Source organism: Eucyclogobius newberryi, unplaced genomic scaffold, assembly GCF_026437365.1.
Source record: "Eucyclogobius newberryi isolate DKJ021-1_F unplaced genomic scaffold, fEucNew1.0.hap1 SCAF_19, whole genome shotgun sequence".
NCBI classification, from domain to species: Eukaryota; Metazoa; Chordata; class Actinopteri; order Gobiiformes; family Gobiidae; genus Eucyclogobius; species Eucyclogobius newberryi.
The window spans coordinates 14,426,922-14,446,255 of NW_027315823.1; the positions used below are offsets into that span (position 1 = coordinate 14,426,922).

At 39.4% G+C, this 19,334-nt stretch overlaps 1 protein-coding gene across 2 annotated transcripts in view; it reads right to left on the minus strand.

Annotated features, from left to right (window-relative positions):
- Positions 1 to 19,334, minus strand: part of asic1b (acid-sensing (proton-gated) ion channel 1b) — a 321,452-nt gene that overhangs the window by 27,619 nt on the left and 274,499 nt on the right. For both annotated transcript variants that reach the window (XM_072451819.1, XM_072451818.1), the window contains 2 exons: positions 16,909 to 17,059; positions 1,330 to 1,457 (listed from right to left, as the gene is read on the minus strand). In XM_072451819.1, the coding sequence (XP_072307920.1) occupies positions 1,330 to 1,457; positions 16,909 to 17,059 (279 nt within the window). The remainder of the gene's footprint in view (positions 1 to 1,329; positions 1,458 to 16,908; positions 17,060 to 19,334) is intronic.

Genomic DNA, 19,334 nt, shown 5'->3' on the forward strand with positions numbered 1-19,334 from the left:
TTCTTTGCAATAGTTTGAGTTTAACTTTAGTTTGACTTTACTTTCAAAACAAAACTGCATAATACGCCCAGTAAATGCCAAAGGAAAAAGTACAATTCTGTCACATTCTCTCGACCTCCATCATGTTAAGCATGAGTTATAAGCCAAACTATTGTATTTGGAATCTTTGGTCGGCAGGACATTCTTGGCCACAATTGTGTCTCTCCAGCCTTCAAATCCTGTCCTCTAAAACACACCAGAGCAAACTGTAGTCGTGCCAGTGTACTTGTGTATTTCCCTTGGCTACACTGGAATACTATCAAGAGTTTACAATGCATTTTACTGTCAAATTACAATTTACAAGGCCGTTATATTCGTTTTTTATGAGAGAGTATGAACGTGATATCGAACAGAGCCAAATTATAAACTGAGAGTATCTGCCTCTTGTTGATTGTCTTGTTAAAATCATAATCATCTCTAAATTTGTATGACTACAGTTGAATATACTTGTGAGTCTAAGATATTGAAAATACGAGAAACATCTTATTATTTTGGGTTATCAGCTTATTGCTGTTCAGGGTCAAACAAAACATTTCCTGAATCTACAGTTGATGAATATTGAATGGGAAAGGTCATTAAAATTCAATAGAACTAAAGCTCTAAAATGGATTCAAATGAGAAATTAAATTACATGGCGACATTAGCATAAATACTAATTGCATTTTTCTTTCTATTTCTATTGAGAGTCAGAGGATGGAACCAGGCTGTCTGGCCAATATTATTTAAAAAAAGTTGTTATTATTATGTGGCCTGAAGAGAATATCAGAAACCTGAATGATACTTTTTAGTCATAAGGTCTCAGCAATTCACAAAAATACAGATGCTAATGAGTGCTAGCTTTGTCCTGAATAAAGTTATCATCACTGGGATAGGGGTGGGAAAAAATCATAGTTTTTTATTCGTTGATGCGAAGAAAACTATTCTGAATTGATGCAGACCTGTCAATAATCATAATTTTAAGTTTGCAGCAGCAGGAATAACATCTGTCAGTGCCAGAGACTTTTATTTGTCCAGCTAAATATGTAGTTAAGGCGTAAAAGTGTTAAAACCATGCCCAGTGCAGGCTGCCTTTGATACAAAGTGCATTATACGGAAAAACAAAAGTGAAACACCCACAGATTCCAACCCCTACCGGAAATAAGGTGGTTTATCACAGGATCCAGTCAGCATTTGGTAAAAATATTATTTTCCGTTTCGACCTGCTTTTTGCTGTCTTGTGTGTTACGAAAGCAAACGAAACCGCTTAGGAAGTGCGATAGCTCCGTGTTGTAATGTTGCGTGTGGACTTACCCTCTGCTCCTGACACGAAACAAATGTCTGGAAGCCCGGAGCCACTCCAAACCCCAGCTGGTCGATAAACGGGGGCTCCTCTTGAGTGTGGATCTGAACCTTGATCCCGGCTTCAAATGAAGTTTCATCTGAGAACAAGAGGACAAGTCGTGGTTAGAATGGTCAGCGGCACATGTAAAATGCTCTGCCGTATCTTCCGGACTATAAGTCGCACAAGACAAAAAATGCAAAAAAGAGAAGAAAAAAACATGTATAAGCTGCACTGGAGTATGAAATGCGGGTGCAAGTGTGAAAAATCAAATAGTATCACAAGTATATAAGTATAAATATAAGTCGCAACCTGGCCAAAACTATGAAAATGTTGCGACTTATAGTCCGAAAAATACGGTATTTTACTGTACATGACTAAATCTGTGACAAACTGGGTAGTAGTGGCTCAGGTGGTAGAGGGCTTGACCATTAACTAAAAGTGAGGGCAACAAAACACAAAGCAGAACAAGAACAACTCAAATTGGTCATTTCTGATCATTGTAAGAGAGAGAACCACATTATGGACACATTATGGGGTTATAAATTGGGATGAGGGGGCCATTTTACTCTGGCACACTTAAGATACTGTCCTAAAGAAGTCATGAGACTGCATGGCGCTGTCATCCTGCCTCTACAGTAAGAAGACGGCACCAAAGCCTGTGCGAATCAGCTGACATGACACATCACAGCAACATCACATAACACTCTGAAGAAGAGTGTGAGTAAGCAGTCAAATACCCATGAAAAACAAACTCAACATAGCGCTATTGAATAAACCTGCTTTGGAAAGTTCATATTTCATTCTCCTATGTGAACATGTAAGCGCATACGTGTGATAAGATGGATGTTAAAGATGCACACACTTGGTCAGTAAAATCCTAGGACGCTGTGGCGTATAAAACACTAATGGAGAACATTCAAACCAACATAAAGCACTGAAGCTGAATCTTTAAACACCACAAGACAAAACAGGAAACAGGAGGCATATGTAAGTCTATATAACAGCACAACGCTCCTATACATATACAGCATGTATACACGGATGAATAAATGATGTGGAGGATAAAAGCGAAGTCAATATAGCAGGCATCTTACTGACACAAGGATGATGAATATAGTAACAAAACGATTCCTATATGGCTTACGCGGTGAACCAAATAAAAACAAGCCATTAGAAAGACGGACTTAGTCTCCGAGCTGCAAACGCTGCGCAAAGCCAGGCAAAAACTGGCAAAAACTTGTTTACCATTTGCCAATAAAAAACTATACTAATAACATTCGACTGTTTGTATTTTTGCACGTCTGGTACACTTTTGTAACATTGTCCCTTTCAATCAACAAGACCACACACTGGAGGAATTAAAAGGGAAAACAAATAAATATATTTTCAAGTTCAAACAAATGTGCTTAAAAATGGTTCACTGCACAGAGTTTATCTGGTCATGTGGTCAGCAGAGGACGTCAGACATCTAATACAAGTGTAAGATTCAACACCTCAAAATCGTACATGCGCTTAGATTATTTGCTGTTGTGAAATGTTGGATAACACAACAAGAATAATATGGGACCTTTAAAATCCCCAAAATGCAGTTGTTACGTGGAGAACCTCTAGAATTATGGCAAAATGGCTTCGTCTATGAGGGCTGCTGGTCTGTGGACTACGCTCCCTGTCCAGGAAAATGGTCTGTAAGTCTCTGTGATGGTGTGTATTTTCGGGGTATTTGAATAGTCCATCGACTCACCCTGTTTTCTCTGGGCAAAAAAATAAAAAGGTCAATTACTACGCACAATGACATCAAGCTAGTAGGTAAGAGTCAATCAATAATCAAACTCTTCTCATTTGATAACACAATCAATTATAATTTATAGGAAACATATTGGATTGTGCTTCCTTAGTAGGCAGCTAACTTCACCCTGTGTCAAATTTCAACCACATTTTTGTGTTCCTTTGGGTAAGTTCTTGGCTAAAATCTCTTTAACAATGACTTGGTGAGGAAAAAGTTCGAGAGCTATTGGAAATAAACATTCAGTGGCTTTTACAGATGGAATTCAGGGTTTGTGTCATCCTTCACACATATGATGCTATTATGCAACTTTAGTGTGCAGCATCACGTTCCTTTCCCATTGACTGGTTCAGGCTTATCGTGGCAACGGCAGGCGTCGGTGATTCACTCTTTCTCCGGGATAAAGAACCAAGTGTGTCTCTCCGTGCCTGTCACCCTCACTATCTGCCTCTGAAAGTGCCCCGGCTTTTTTCACTGTTTTTAATTAGACAGCTGCAGGCTTCAAATGACAAATCGGAGCATATACACTACTACTGTGACTCTATGGAGGCTATGTAGAAAGTGCTTTTTATGACGCTGGCTGCCAAGAGGATTGCAGAAGGCTTAGCGGTGCATATATTTGCGTGTAGTGAGCAATGCCCAAGCAGCGCCACGTTATCGAGACGCCAGTGCCATCTGTCTGAGCTGTGAGGCTGCAGAGAGACGTTTAGTAACTTGGCCTTGAAGGGGAAGACATTGTGCTTAGTGAACATATGTTTATGTCTTCTGAAGTCTTCATTTGGTGGATGTGCAAGATAAATGGAGGGAGGTGAAATACAGAGTAGTTGTTATGACATGATATAAATTTAGTTGGTGCCATGATTACATGATTAGTTGGATAGTACTTTTAATACTACATCATCTAGGCTTCTTTAACTGCTGCTGATGTTGCTATACTATTACTGCTATTACTACAACTAAGACCATGGACACTTAATCCATTTGTTAAGGCTGCTGCAAAGCACATACAGTATATCTGCTCACTAATCGTGTCTGCTGCTTCCCAGATACACCGAAACTATGAGGGTCCCAAACCTCCAGAGCAGCTGGCGTTTTGCATTTCTCAAATATCAGCATTCCTTATTTTATTTTGACTCCAAAAGTTTGCAGTGGCATTATCAAGCTAAATGTTTTAAATGAAAAGGTCAGGTTTGGATGTTTGACATTTGACAGCACAAAGAGAGGTTCTTATGAGCAAGAGCAGAAATGTAGTTTGTCACATTCCTTTGTAACATTTGAATTAATTAATAAAATTGTACTGGAAGTTGTTGTATTTGTCAAACGCATAAACTAATGAAATATCATATATAATGAGGGCCCCATCCACTGGAATTAATACTCTAAACCTAGAACATATTGGCCTTTTTGAAAAAAAAATGTCATATGACCCAAATTTACTTCTCCTAATTTTTTGGACAACTTATTTGTACTTGATTAAACTTGAATACTATTATTTTGAAGTGGGTTAGGGACAGTAAATAAGAATATAAAGCCATAAAAGCAAATGCATTGATGTTACAGGCCACCCTCAAATATATAGATGTAATTCTAATAAAGACTATACCTCCGTTAGTTCCTCTATAAAGGCAAGGCAAGGCAAGGCAAGTTTATTTGTAGAGCACATTTCATACACAAGGCAATTCAAAGTGCTTCACACAGCAGGAAAAATGCATTCAAATCACAAAGAAATTACAGAAACAGAAATACAATAAAATTAACTAAATTAAAAATTATCAATCCAACTGATTTTCTAAACTAATAAAATCACAAACAAAAGAGAAGAGTGCAAAGAAAAAAATGTTTCAGTCATATGCGCAGTTAAACAAAACTGTTTTTAGCTTAGATTTGAACATTGTCAGAGTAGAAGCCTGTCTCACATCTTCAGGAAGACTGTTCCAGATTTTAGCTGCATAAAACTGAAACGCAGATTCCCCATGTTTTGTCCTGACTCTGGGCACCAGCAGGAGGCCGGTCCCTGAGGTCCTCAGAGTCCGAGATGGTTCATATGGCACTAACATATCCAAGATGTACTTTGGTGCTAGGCCATGGAGAGACTTGTACACAAGCAGAGCTGCTTTAAAGTCTATTCTCTGAGCCACAGGGAGCCAGTGCAGAGACCTGAGAACAGGACTAATGTGATTGTACTTCCTGGTTCTAGTCAGGACCCGAGCAGCAGCGTTCTGGATGTACTGCAGCTGTTTTACAGCTCGTTTGGAGAGGCCAGTGAGCAGGCCGTTAAAGTAGTCTAATCTACTGGAGACAAACGCATGGATAAGTCTCTCTAAATCTGGTTTTGACAGTATATTTTTGATTTTGGCAATGTTTTTTAGATGGTAAAAAGCTGCTGATGTTATTGATTTGACGTGGCAATTGAAGTTCAAGTCTGAGTCCATTATTACCCCCAGATTTCTAATTTGGTTTGTAGGTTTTAGAGCGAGACTCTGAAGGTGACCGCTAACACTTTCTCTTTGTTTCTGTGGGCCAAAAACGATTATTTCAGTCTTGTCTGAGTTCAGCTGGAGAAAGTTGTTTTGCATCCACACACTGATCTGTTGGATGCAGTGACAGAGTGAATCTACTGGTCCATCTTCACCTGCCGATAGTGAAACATAGATCTGAGTGTCGTCTGCATAATTGTGATAGGACACATTTTCACTGCGTATCAACTGACCTAACGGCAGCATGTAGAGGTTGAACAGAAGGGGACCCAGGACTGACCCTTGGGGCACTCCACAGGTCAGGGTCATGTGGTCTGAGACACAGCTACCAATTTCAACAAAGTACTTCCTGTCTTCCAGATAGGACCTTAACCATTTAGGGCAGTGCCAGTGATGCCCACCCAGTCCTCAAGTCTCTGTAAGAGGATCCCATGATCGACAGTGTCAAAAGCAGCACTCAGATCTAACAGAATTAAGACTGAGGCTTTGCCCGTGTCAGTGTTCAGGCGGATGTCATTTGTCACCTTGACAAGAGCAGTCTCAGTGCTGTGATGAGGTCTAAAACCTGACTGAAAAACATCAAATGAGTTGTTTATTAAGAGGAAATCTGTGAGCTGTTGGTAAACAACCTTTTCAAGGACTTTGCCCAAAAATGGCAGATTAGAGATGGGCCGGTAATGACTAAGTACTGCGGCATCAAGACTGCTCTTCTTTAGGAGAGGCTTTATGACTGCAGTTTTCAAAGACATTGGGAATGTTCCAGATTGAAGCGACATGTTAACTATGTGAGTGAATGGTGCTAACAAACTGTTCAGCACAGACTTTAGAAATCTGGTGGGTAACACATCAAGGCAGCATGTAGATGAACTCAGACTGGTGATGATCTCATGGACAGTTTTGTCAGTTACTGGTGCAAAGTGAGTTAGCTCTAAGTGTCTTGGTGGTTTTAGGGTAATTTTTTGCATTGTGGGATTTATAGCATTTTTAATGCCCTGAACTTTGTCATTAAAGAATAATGCAAACTCATTACACTTGGATGTGGAAATGAGTTCTAACGGCAGCTGAGCTGGAGGGTTTGTTAATCTGTTTACTGTGGCAAACAGGACACACGAGTTGTTACTGCAGCTTCCAATTATTTCAGAAAAATATCTTTCCCTAGTTCTACATAAGATTAGGTTGTACATGTTCAGCTTTTCTTTGTAAATCTCTTTTTGAACCTGGAGCTTTGACTTGCGCCATTTCCGTTCGGCCCTGCGGCACTCCCTTTTCTGTGCCCTGACCGAATCATCATTTCTCCACGGCGCCTTCTGCTTATTTTTAACCATTTTAGCCTTTATAGGGGCGATGGTGTCCAGAACATTCAAAACACTAGAAGTAACAGAGTTCAACAAATCATTTACATTAGAACATGAGACATTTTCAAAGTTTATCATTTCCATAAACAGTGCACCTGTGCCATCACTTATGTGTCTCCTCTGAACAACTGCAGGACCAACCGGTGGTTTGGGAGAAACAGACAGGTCAAAGAAGACACAGAAATGATCAGACAGAGCAACATCGATCACATTAACATTTGAAATATTTACCCCCTTTGTAATTATGAGATCTAGAGTGTGTCCTTTGCTGTGGGTGGGGCCTCTCACATGCTGAGTAAGACTGAAGGTTTCAAGGACAGCATCAAGCTCTTTAACGTTTCTGTCACAAATATTATCAACATGCACATTGAAATCACCTGTAATGACCAAACCATCAAAGTCTGTGCATATGACTGAAAGCATCTCAGTAAAATCATCAATAAAACTTTGGCAGTGCTGGGGAGGCTTGTATAAAACAATGAAGAGAATGGATGGAGACCGTTTTAGCTCCATTTTAAAGGATACATACTCAAATGATGAAAACACCCCAAAAGACAACCTGCGGATAATTATTTAATCTCTAAAGACAGCACAGACTCCACCCCTTTTTTGTTTTCTCGTGTTTCAGATTCAAACTTAAAGTTAGGTGGAGCAGATTCTATCAGAACTACATTTCCTGTGTTTTTGTCAAGCCATGTTTCAGTTAAAAACATAAAATCAAGATTATAAGAAGAAATGAAATTATTAATTAAGAGAGATTTGTTACATAAGGATCTGACATTTAGCACAGCAAGTTTCAGACTAGTTTCAGTGGGACTGGGCTTTATCTTTTCACAGGGAATATAAGATAAGATAAGATAAGATATTCCTTTATTGTCCCACATGGGGAAATTTCATTGGTGCAACGCAGGTAGATACAGAGATAGATACAGAAGAACAGATCACTTATAGGAAGTCTGAAAAACACTTTCAGTAGAAGATCTCCTATAAATAAACAAAAACTCCGATAGACAAATAAATACATAAATACCATGTCATGTGATCACGACAGTAATTGCACATGAATATGTGTCACGACAGCACATGAATTGCACATGAATTTCACAGTAATTGCACATGAATTGCACATGAATTCCAACAGCAATTGCACATACGACAGAATTGCACATCAGTATTAGGTTAGGTCAGTATTGCGACGGGATAACGTGACGATCTCCGGGTAAGACGACTGTTCTCTGCAGTTTCATGAGTTCCTCCTTTGTGTAAACGCGGTACGGCGCCGGCCGGGGGGCGGGGCCGGAGCCGGGGGGCGGGGCCGGAGCCGGGGGACTCAGAGCCTCAGAATATGAATCACATTTCTCAGATTGGGCCTGACTCGCATTTTGTTTTTCCATCTGTGTGATGATGTGACTACAGAAATAGCACTAGGGGACGTTGCTATAAAGAAAGACCTTTAAAAATGGAACCTTATTCCATATTTCAGTCCAAGCCAAAGAACTGAAACTATTAAAATGAGTGTTTTGCCCAGATCGCTCTGCCAATTTCCATTCCTAGCCGGCTGTTTGATGAGTGGAATAAAACAATCTCTAGGTTTATATGGCACGGTAAAATACCTCATATCCCATTTAAGACTCTACAACTACCAAAAGAAAAAGGAGGATGGTGCTTACCTTGTCTGAAAAATGACTTTATTTCAGCTCAAATCAGAGTGCTGCTGTACTGGTGTGACCCCAAGTGTAATGTTGTGCCGCAGGCCCCTGTGCAGGCCTTACTGGCAGACGACAAACGGCTGAGTCAAATGGAGGAAGTAGAGAACCCCTGGGTAAAATCTGTGCTTATGACATGGAAAGAACTAATCAAAATGTCTTAAGATCTTAAGCTGGTTGACTTGTGACCAAAGTTTTAAGCCTAAAAGCACAAAACTGAGATTTTTAAGATTTGGATAACAAAGGGAATTTTTTACCAGATTGTAAAAGTAAATGAAATCAAACGCTTTGATATGCTGAAGGAGTCTTTTGGCTTGGAGAAACAGGACTTTTATAGGTATTTACAAATAAGAAATTATTATAACCAAGAAATTAAAGGTGGAATGGACGATTTTTTTCAGCAAATCTTTTATCATATTTCCTCGTGGCGTGGATAAATCATTTGTCCTGCCACGTATCAATCATAAAACACACCTATCGCTCACCTGCAGCCACGTGCGGTTCGTCCCCACGTTTCCGCGTGCCTAAGCGCATGGATCTATCATAATATAGTTCCCTCAGTGTACGGGGCAAAATGAAGACGGAGAAAGACAGTTCGAGCTGACGCAGAAGTGGACAGAAATCTACGGGAGACGAGAGATGCAATGCGCTCCGTTGCGCTAATAAACGAACGCACGTGTGTGTTGTATCAGTCCGCACGGGGGAGTGCGCATGCGCACTTCTGCCTGCGTGCTCAAATCGCCGAAAAATCTTCCATTGCGCCTTTAAAAAAGCATCGGCAAATATAACTCTCTGACTGAAATCTTTATTAAAGCTTATAAATCAGAAATTTCAAGGGGAATAATACTTAAAGTATATAAATGCAATAATGAGTTGTACAGCCAATCTACTAGATATATTAAAATTAAATGACAAAAAGACGGTAATTTTTTTTTTTTTATGGACAGGGAGTGGGAAGACATATGTGCTTCACAATGTAAGTCCCATGTTTGGTTAAAGTCCTCACGGAGGGGCTGAGTGCTGGTTGCCAAGAGGCAAACATTACCATGTGTTTTGGGACAGTCCAGTTGAACACAAATATTGGATAGAATTTAACAAGACAGTGAAGACTCAATTTTGGACATACTCCTGGCGGCTGGGGAAAAGGCCATCACAAAAACATGGATGACACAAACTGCGATTAAGGACTGGACTAACATTATAACTGACATATGCAAAGTGGGGAAAAAACACTTCTGGACTCAATCTGAAAAATAGACCACTTTGACAGACAATGGACCAAATGGGACTTTTATTTTGGATTTAATATGCTTCAACCCTTCTTTTCTTTGGATGCCACTCCTTTATTTTCTCATTTTATTTCATTACTTAAAGGTGGAATGGACGATTTTTTGGCCCAAATCTGAGTCTCATTTCCTCGTGGCGTGGACTGCCGATTAGTCCTGCCACGTATCAATCATAAAACGCACCTACTGCTCACCTGCAGCCGCGTGTGGCTCGTCCCCAGGAGAGCAGCATGTTTCCTCGTGTCTAAGCGCATGGATCTATCATAACATAGTTCCCTCAGTGTACAGGACAAAATTAAGACCGAGAAAGACTGTTCGAGCTGACTCAGAAGAGACGAAAATCTAAGGAGACGAGAGATGCGATGCGATCCGTCGCGCTAATAAACAAACGCACGCAACAAGGCTTTTTTGTGCGTCCGCACGGGGGGAGTGCGCATGCGCACTTCCGCTTGAGTTCTCAAATCGGCAAAAAATCCTCCATTACGCCTTTAACCGGTGTCGTCTTCGGTCCTGCCTGTTTCTGTTTTTATAGTTTTATGGAGAAAAAGAAGAAGCTACAAGCCAGATGAAGATGAAAGAATATTGGATTCACAGCTCACTGGAGGAATTCAAAAACAAGATGCTATTTATCTGTATGCAGACCAAAGCTGTAATTATAGGTGACTCACAGATGATGCAGAAGTTGCTAAGCTACAACTTACCAGCACCCCAACACTTGTTAAAAATAACTTTGAGTGACCTTTTTCATTCCTTACAGCATTTTATTAGTTCAAGAATGTTTTGGGCCGAGTCAAGTTAATATATATAAATTGAATATGCATAACATTGTTTTAGTTAAATATGTATGCTGCATTGCTCTTCGGGAGTGCTAACATGTCCCTTGGCTAACCTTGATTAATGCCCGCGGCGCTGGCTAACTCTCTCTGACAGTAAAAAGGGATAAGTGGCCATAAAAAATACATAACTGCTGCATTGTGGGTAATTTTTCATGCACGTATGGATGTGACGTTTGACTGGCTGCACGCGGCGGTGAAACATGGTACGATTAGATGTAATTGTTCCCAAAACCGATGTAATACTGCAATGCATCACAGGGGGCGCTTGAGAACATACACAAAAACGTATATAATGCTTTTCCCCGACATGTCATTTAACGTCAAAATGCAACGTTTGCAAAGCTCAAGATCTGTGGCCACACGACTCAATGGGGAAGGGAACGTTCTAAGCTCAAATCAAAAGCGCTGAATGTTTACTGGATGTTTATTTAAAAGATCTGACTCCCAACATGGAGAACAATGACACGATGACTCTGACTGTGGGTTGTGTTTGACCTCTGTGATCACAGTGATTACATGTATTTTCAGGGTTCAGTTTGTTTGTTGGGAGGCATCACTTTCAGTACAGAAAACGCTGAAGAACAAGCTGCAAAAACTATATCAGGTAATAGATGAGGTTCATTATGCATATTCATAACGACTCTATAATATACTCTACGCCTGTGACAAATGAACTTGCTAAACCGAACACATTCATTAGGTTGAATGCAGCTTCTATGTTGCTGCCAGTGCAACAGGAGCCAAGTGCAGAAGCTAAAGTTTCCCTCAGGCTCTGGGACTGTACTAATGTGATCACTTTGGAAACAACAAACACGTTCATTTAGAGACAGAATTTTCATAAGGAGCAGGATCCAAGGTAACAACGCTGCTGTAGCTCTAAGTCCAAATCTCATACTACACGCTGCAATTTGGAAGTGTTCGATCGTGCAAGAGAATGTAAATTGAACAGTGCACTGCAAACACTCAAAAAGAGGCTGAGGAATATTAGTCCAAGTAAGAAGTGTTACAAGCTGCAAAAACCCCAAAATGTCATATGTCGCCTGAGGGAATGTGTATGAAATACTGTTCTGCCACGCTTAAATACATTTATGTACATAAAATACAATCAAAATGGTACACATGGGAACCAAACCAAACTCTGGAATATGATGTTAAAGGAACTGCATGTGTCCTTACTGCCGGTATATAGAAAGAAAAAAGGGTACTACAATCTCGACTGAAGCTGTGTTGCCAGAGTCTTAACCTGCAGAAGAGACACATCCAAGTGTTTGTCCTTCTCAGTTTGTGCTCAGGCCACGACTCATGCTCAGCTCCTTTTGCAGAATCCCAGAGAGAGGACCAGAGGTTTAGACACTCTGGATTTAGGCTTTGAAACGATGTGATGATGTGACGCTCATTCTGTTTTCTGAGTGGATAATCAGCTTGAGAACCAAAAACAAAAAAATATAACAAACTTGGCCATTTTGCCCGATGTTTTTAAGAATGTAATTAAGACACAATCAGCATTACATTTGTTATCAGTAAGAGACACATTTGATTTGAACATGATCTTGTATCTGGCGACACAGATTGGTCATGTTTTTGAAATGTTAAATCAAAATCTTACATACCGTTCCTTTAAAATTGCAGGTGGAGGATAGGAGCCTATAACTCTATGAGCAATTCACTGTTTGAAAATAAATGTCCAAACTGAAAAACCACAATTGTTTTCCATGTAATTACTGCTTTATTACAATGGAATGGGTGCATCCAACCAGCCGTATTTAAATCTGCAATAATCACACTTGAATAACACACTGCATTTTTAGCATTTTAGACGTTCATAAAAGTGAGTGCTTGAACCTGCAGCTCCATATTTTAATGTACACCTAAGACATGAACAATAAGCAAAATCCTTGACCTGTCCAAGTCCAGCTCAAGCTCTGGAGATGTGGTCCTCACTGCTCCTGACAGGTGGCCCCAGCTGCACTGAAGGAGCTGAGGACCATTTCAAGGACTATACCTCAACCTAAATAATATAATGTGGTATGTTCTTTGATGCTTGCGGCTCTACATCTCCTGCATATGTTTTGCATCCCTTCAGTATCATTACCATACATTACAGCATGACATTAGCTCTCTATAGAAACTTATGTCAGAGATGGCTTTCTCATCTCTAGTTCATTATGCCCTCTGCTGCAGAAGCTTTTTAAACATGGATTCCTACATAAAAGCTGTATACATTGATGCATGACTAGTCCATATGCAGCTTAGGCTAAATATTGCACAGCTTTTCACGCTCGACCCTCATGTGTATAGATGATAACAATAAAGAATTTACAGACTTGTTCTAGGGCTTGTAAAAGGTTGAAAGCAGCATATGTGGCCGGTCCCGGGACCGTGCTAAAGAGGTGCAGGTCCCACTGAAACCTACAGTGACAAATGAAGAGCCACTATTGATTTTTGGATGTAGTGAAAGTGTCTTGCTCTACAGTGATTAATGCAGGACGCCTCGCAGACATCCCGTACAATTAAAGTGCAATGGGCTACAGTTTTGCAGATCAATATCAATTTACTTTATATAGACACGCCGATGGGTTCCACTTGACATGGCAGGAGAACTTTACATGTGTATACTAGGAATACACATGTAAATGTATGGAAATTACATGCTAACGTATTGGTAATTTCCAAAGTTATGGATGTATGCATTTTCAGGAGAGTATAGATGAAGTGTAATTCTGATTATTTTAGTTCCTTGTAGTGAACTGCATGGTATTGTTTCTCTACTATACTACAACTAATACTACTGCTACTATAGTTATTATTATTACTGCTTCTACAACTACTATAGGCATGTTTTCCTCTGGTTTGCTTACCTGTCTTAAGCAGGGTTTAGTATTTTTTAATTTTTTAAAGATTTCAATATGTTCCAAATGATTCCAAAACTCACGCTGCGATCAAATCTCACACGAGGAAAGTCCAACTGCACGCAGACCTGCTCACACTGTGCGAGGACATGAGTCAGTGGTGGTGTGTGGAGGTGTGTGGAGGTGTGTGGAGGTGTGTGGAGGGCTATGGACACATTTGTGATCCCACTGTCTTCTCACACAGAGCGTTCAAACTCCCAAAACATGATTGAAATTGTTAACAAAACGTTGGCACTGTTAACTTTGTCAGAGGCTTTTGTGGGTGCGGTGATTTGTTCAGAGGAACACTTGTTGGCCCAGTTCACTTCTTTGTGTCTCCGGCCTCCAGTAAAAACCACTGGAGGCCGGAGACACAAAGAAGTGTTTTTTAATGGCCACCTGCACGGCTTTCACTTTGCTCCAGCAGCACTCGGACCCTACAACTCCCAGCTTGTATCAAACAGTGCAATCTCTGTGATTGTATGAGCAGCAGTCGTGCGGACATTGTGTGCAGCTCGAAACCCCTCGTGACCTGCACAACACAGACACAGACGAGCCCTGAAGCCTGAAAATGGCGATAGCAAAAAGTCCAGCTTTAAGTAAACGGTACCATCCTGTCCAAAGTGGACCCTGCAAAGTAGGAGCTTCCAAAGGGATCTGGGTGATGGTAAACTTGAAGTAGTTTTGCAGCTTTAGCCGCATCTCAGACTAATTAAAGGTACATTATATAACTTGAAGGGTTTGCCACCTGCTTAGATCCATGAAGATGTTGCTGCTTTGCCTATGTTCCAAAGTACGGCTTTAAACATGTTTATACTGCATATAATCAATTAGGGTGTTTTTATTACTGAAACAAATACCTTGGAAAACACAGATTCTTATTGTGAGTGGGCTTGCCTCTTCATAGATCTGACCTGTAACTTGGTCTTGTGTCTGCTGCTTGTCTCCAAGATGGAGACATTTATTGCCATACTTTTGCCACTTTTTGGTCACATTTTCAACACAATATTTTAGTTTGTTTTTGTACAGCTTAATGTCTCAGAAACCCTGTCAGAGTGTGTCACAGACCCCTGACTTAGTGACTGTAAACTTTGGACAGTGATTAGATGAGTGTGGGCAGCATTAATGGGGCCACATTAGTGCACCAGCAGTGTCCACACATCATGTTTGCTCTTTAATGGAGCAGATTATATCAGACAGAGGAAAATCATTACAGAAACTTTGATCAGTCTATTATCTTATTCCACAACTTTTACTGAAAGTAATTGCTAACTAACCTGTTTTATGGCAATCTTAGAAAGCAGAACCAATGCAAATGACCATAGTGTGCATTAAAACTGAATTATTCTAACACCTTAATGTAGACATTTTAAAATGCAAACTAGCAGTTACTTTGCAAATAAACGGGGATCAGTCGCAAAAAATCACATAAAAAGGATAAAATGGGATGATTCCTGAATAGTTTTAGAATGGTTTTGATCTATACCAAAACAAACAGAGCGGAGTGAGTGTTAGAGGGGTTCCCCCTGCTCCGCTGCACGCTGGCTGTGATGCACTCGCTGCTGGACACAGATGAGTTTTTTTGTCAATTTTTGAGCTGTTACTCTTCTCAAACTGCCCTGACGACACCTCTCATTGAGCTGCACCCAGACATTTGATGAGCTTTTCTATTATTGTTGTATTTTAGTGCTCCATGTGCTTGAATTGCTCCCCTGGGACGAATAAAGTTACAATGATTGACTGATTGAATTATCTATGTTGATCACTTGGTAACATTTAAGAACTTACTATCATTTTGTGCTGACAAGTACATTCTATGTGTGTTGTTGTTGTTTTTTTGTTTTTCTATCATCAGGGTATCAAAATTGATGTTTAGTATCAAGCCTTTTTCATCAAACCTCCAAGAGCCTCTGCCCAAAGAGTGCTCACAAAAACAACAGCTACTACTTCACCATTTACAATACCAATAATAGCCCAACTGCATAAACACACAACACTACATAAAAAAGATATGAATAAATAAAAAATACAGTGAAAAATAAAAAGCAAATCATTTGAACAGACATTAAATGAACATCAAACATTTATTTATTTGTTAAATCTTTGCACAAGCTTTTTTTGAACTGGCTTTTTTCCTTGATCTACCAACATAAATTCATAAGCTGTATTTTAAAGGTAAAATTGTATGCAAAATGGACTTTTAACGATTTAGCACATGATTGATCTTAAAAAGCATGAGCGAAAGAAGAAAAAAAACTCTAAATAAACTAGATAAAGGTGCTTGAAACCAACTGAGAATCACTGTGTCTCACTACGAGAGATTATACTGTGCAGCTGAATGACCTTTTAATTAATTAACCTTTTAACCTCTGCCTTAAAACGTCTTATTTAGTATTTAACGTTGCATTAGTTCATATCAAATGGGATTACATGGGCTTGACACGGGCTGAGCGGTGAACTCCTGACTGTATCTAAAGGATTAAAGGAGAGGCGATGTGCTTCCTGAAATAACTCTACAATAAGTGTTTGACTAATACGGAATAAGATGTTTTCGCTCGAGGCTGAAAACGGATGAATATCATGTCACTGCAGTGGGGATGTTTGTTTTACTTTTGTACGCTGCAAAAAGAAAATCAAGAGTAATTGAGTATTTGGATTGCACAGGTTTTAATATTCTGCACCACTTTATGATAACTACACTTTAATTAGACTTTATAAAGCATTAACAAAGATTTAATTCATAATGAACAAAGTTTATTATGGTAGACATACTAAATTAAGGGGTTAGGTAGTTACTAAGCCCGAATCATTTTTAATAAACTATTTGTTCATCATTAATGTATTTGTTCATGCTTTATAAAGGCTATAGGAAGTTGAGTTATTATAATGTATTTGTCAAGACCACAAATACTTTACAAAGATGTTTTGGTGTGAAATCATATCCTTGATTTCAAATGGGCGTGACTGAGAGACGGATGAACCAATCAGAGTAATGCATGGTCCATTAGAGTTTACACAAATATGGTGGTTTACAAGTAAAAAACGAAACAGAAATAACACAGAAATAGCACAGATTTTTGGAGGAATCAACAGGTGAAGCACTAAAATCTGTCAATCTGAGTCTGATCAACAGAGTGCGATTCAACATGTGACTGGCCTTCAATTCCCATCAATATTCTAAACTGAAGTCGTTTGATGTGTAGTTGTATCCTCTTACCCGTCTCGCCCCACACAGGCAGGTACTCGTCTTGTTGGATGTCCAGCATCAGCTCCAGTCCGTTGCCCATCCCGCCCTTCAAGGTCACCAGCGGGGTCTTCCCATCCTGGCCCGAGTTAAACATGTAGCATTTGCCATATCGAGTGAAGATCTGAAACAGAAAGAGGAAGAGGAAGGATTTAATGGAGGTCTCAAGTAACATTATTGTTGAGTTTAATAATAAGCGTCTTTCTCAAGGATGCAGTGTGCAGTTGGGGGTTCAAACTGCCAAAGCAATCAGTCAACATTTACAAAGTCTCAAACGTATGCAAACAAGTCTATGAACCACAAACGAAAGCACCAAATGAGTCAACTACCAACTTAGCAAGTAAATCTCTGCATGAATGAAACGGAGGACCACAGAGCTGTGACTGATACAGAGAAGTGTCATTGAAAAAGGTGGTTTGAACGTTTATTTAGTTGTTTAAACTTTATATAGCTTTGTCCCAGAAAACCTCAGCAATATGTATTGGGCCTCAAAACTCCTGCATTGGACACAATACATGGATGCTGTAACTTTGGGGTATAAAAGAAGGGCATCACAAAGAACTGGAAATAACACAAACTAAATCTACAATCAAGGCCTGGACACAAATTATAACTGATGTTCGCAAAATGGAAACAACGACCTTCAGACTTAATTTGAAAATGGATTTAGGACTAAATGGGACATGAATTGAAAATGGGACAATTATGATGTAGTGAATGTGCAAAATGTGAATGCACCAAAGTTCTCCTTTAGTCCTGATATAGTCCAGGTTTAGCTTCGAGTTTAGGCCCGATTTAGTTCCAAATTTGATGATGATAAAAGCTCTATGTGAACGCTATGGTTGAATTTTCAAGTTTATTGACAACTTTTTATAAATCCAAGTGCATGTGAGATGGTTTTCAATACAAGAATACATCTGTTTACACTTGACCTTAAATGCTACACACGGTTCACTCTGATGTATGTGTTTTCCCCAAAGTACAACGTGTCAAAGTTTATTTTTAGCTGCAGTCTGAAGGCTTTTCTCAGTGCTGCGTGTTACTGTGTCACAGGCAACAGCAAAACATAACTTTGAGTGCAGTGTTTGTGTACCACGTCTCATCATCGCTAACGCCACAGAACACTGAAGAACACAAAAGGGAGTGACTTAAATAATCCATTAAGTAATTAGTAACTCTCTACCGTTCCAACGACTCAGTCAATATAAAGAATATACAAAGTACTCTCTTGTAAAATGTTACAACTGAAAAATATAGTATACTGTCTTCAACAAAATTAAAAAGTAGAATGTGTAGTAGGCCTGTAGTTTCAGTGACTGTAGATGTAGTAGTATGATAGTTGCTGTCGTTGTGTCAAAAGGCTGATATTAAATGTACTGTACTGATGTATTTCGCCTAAACCTGTTTACATTCAAAACAAATTCCAAGTTCATATTCTTATCGGCAGCAAAACAGAATATTGATGTAAAAATGGCATTAGAGAAAAAATAATACTAGAAAGTTCATTTCAAGTCATTTTGTACAACTTTCCCCTGAAGGTTTGAGCTAACTCCTGTTGTTGTGAGTCTGCTGGTGTAAGAAATATGTGTCTTAAAATAAAATACTTTCAAAGTCTTGTCAGCGTTAACATTAAGCAGAGAGTTTGAGGTGAGTCCCAGTGCAACAAACAGCTTGAGGTAAATCATTAGCATATGTTTGTTAACAGAGCCACCTCGCTCATGTTAGACTCCAAACCTGGTCAGCAGCCATTTGAATGCCTTTCATTTGTTTCTTAGTTAAAAGTATACCTCTGAAGATTCTCATAGAGATAGATTTGTTTTAGGCCATACTGTGGAATATTAGAGCCAAAGGACCATTTCTTTCCAAGCAGGAGAAAGCTCCTCCATTTCTGAACATTCAAATTATTCACTGCAATGAGTTTATAGCCAGAGCCAATTTTGTTTCGTTCTGGTAACGCTAAAAACGACTAGCATCCCAACACTGCACTTTCTGGTTTGATTTGAAAACGTTTTAGAGATGGAGACAATGATCTTCATTTGATTTTAAGATCTGCACTGGGGCAATTCAAATGTTACTTTACACATAGAAAAAAACAACAACTAAAAATTAAATCTATATTCTATGAAAATGTAAGCATAGCAACGTTTCAAATCTAGAATGCAATCTACCACTCAATATTTATAAAAACGAATATAAAAAAATGTATGAATATTGCCACACAACATCCCTGAGTAAACACAGACACTCAAAAATAAAAACAAAGATGCACGCTGTGTCAAACATGTCAGACAGCTTGATCCTCGCAGTGCCAGGGAATAACATGTCCTTAGCAGCAGCAGCAGCAGCAGTAACAGTAACAGACATGATCTGACTGAACTAACGGACGTCTAACAGACATA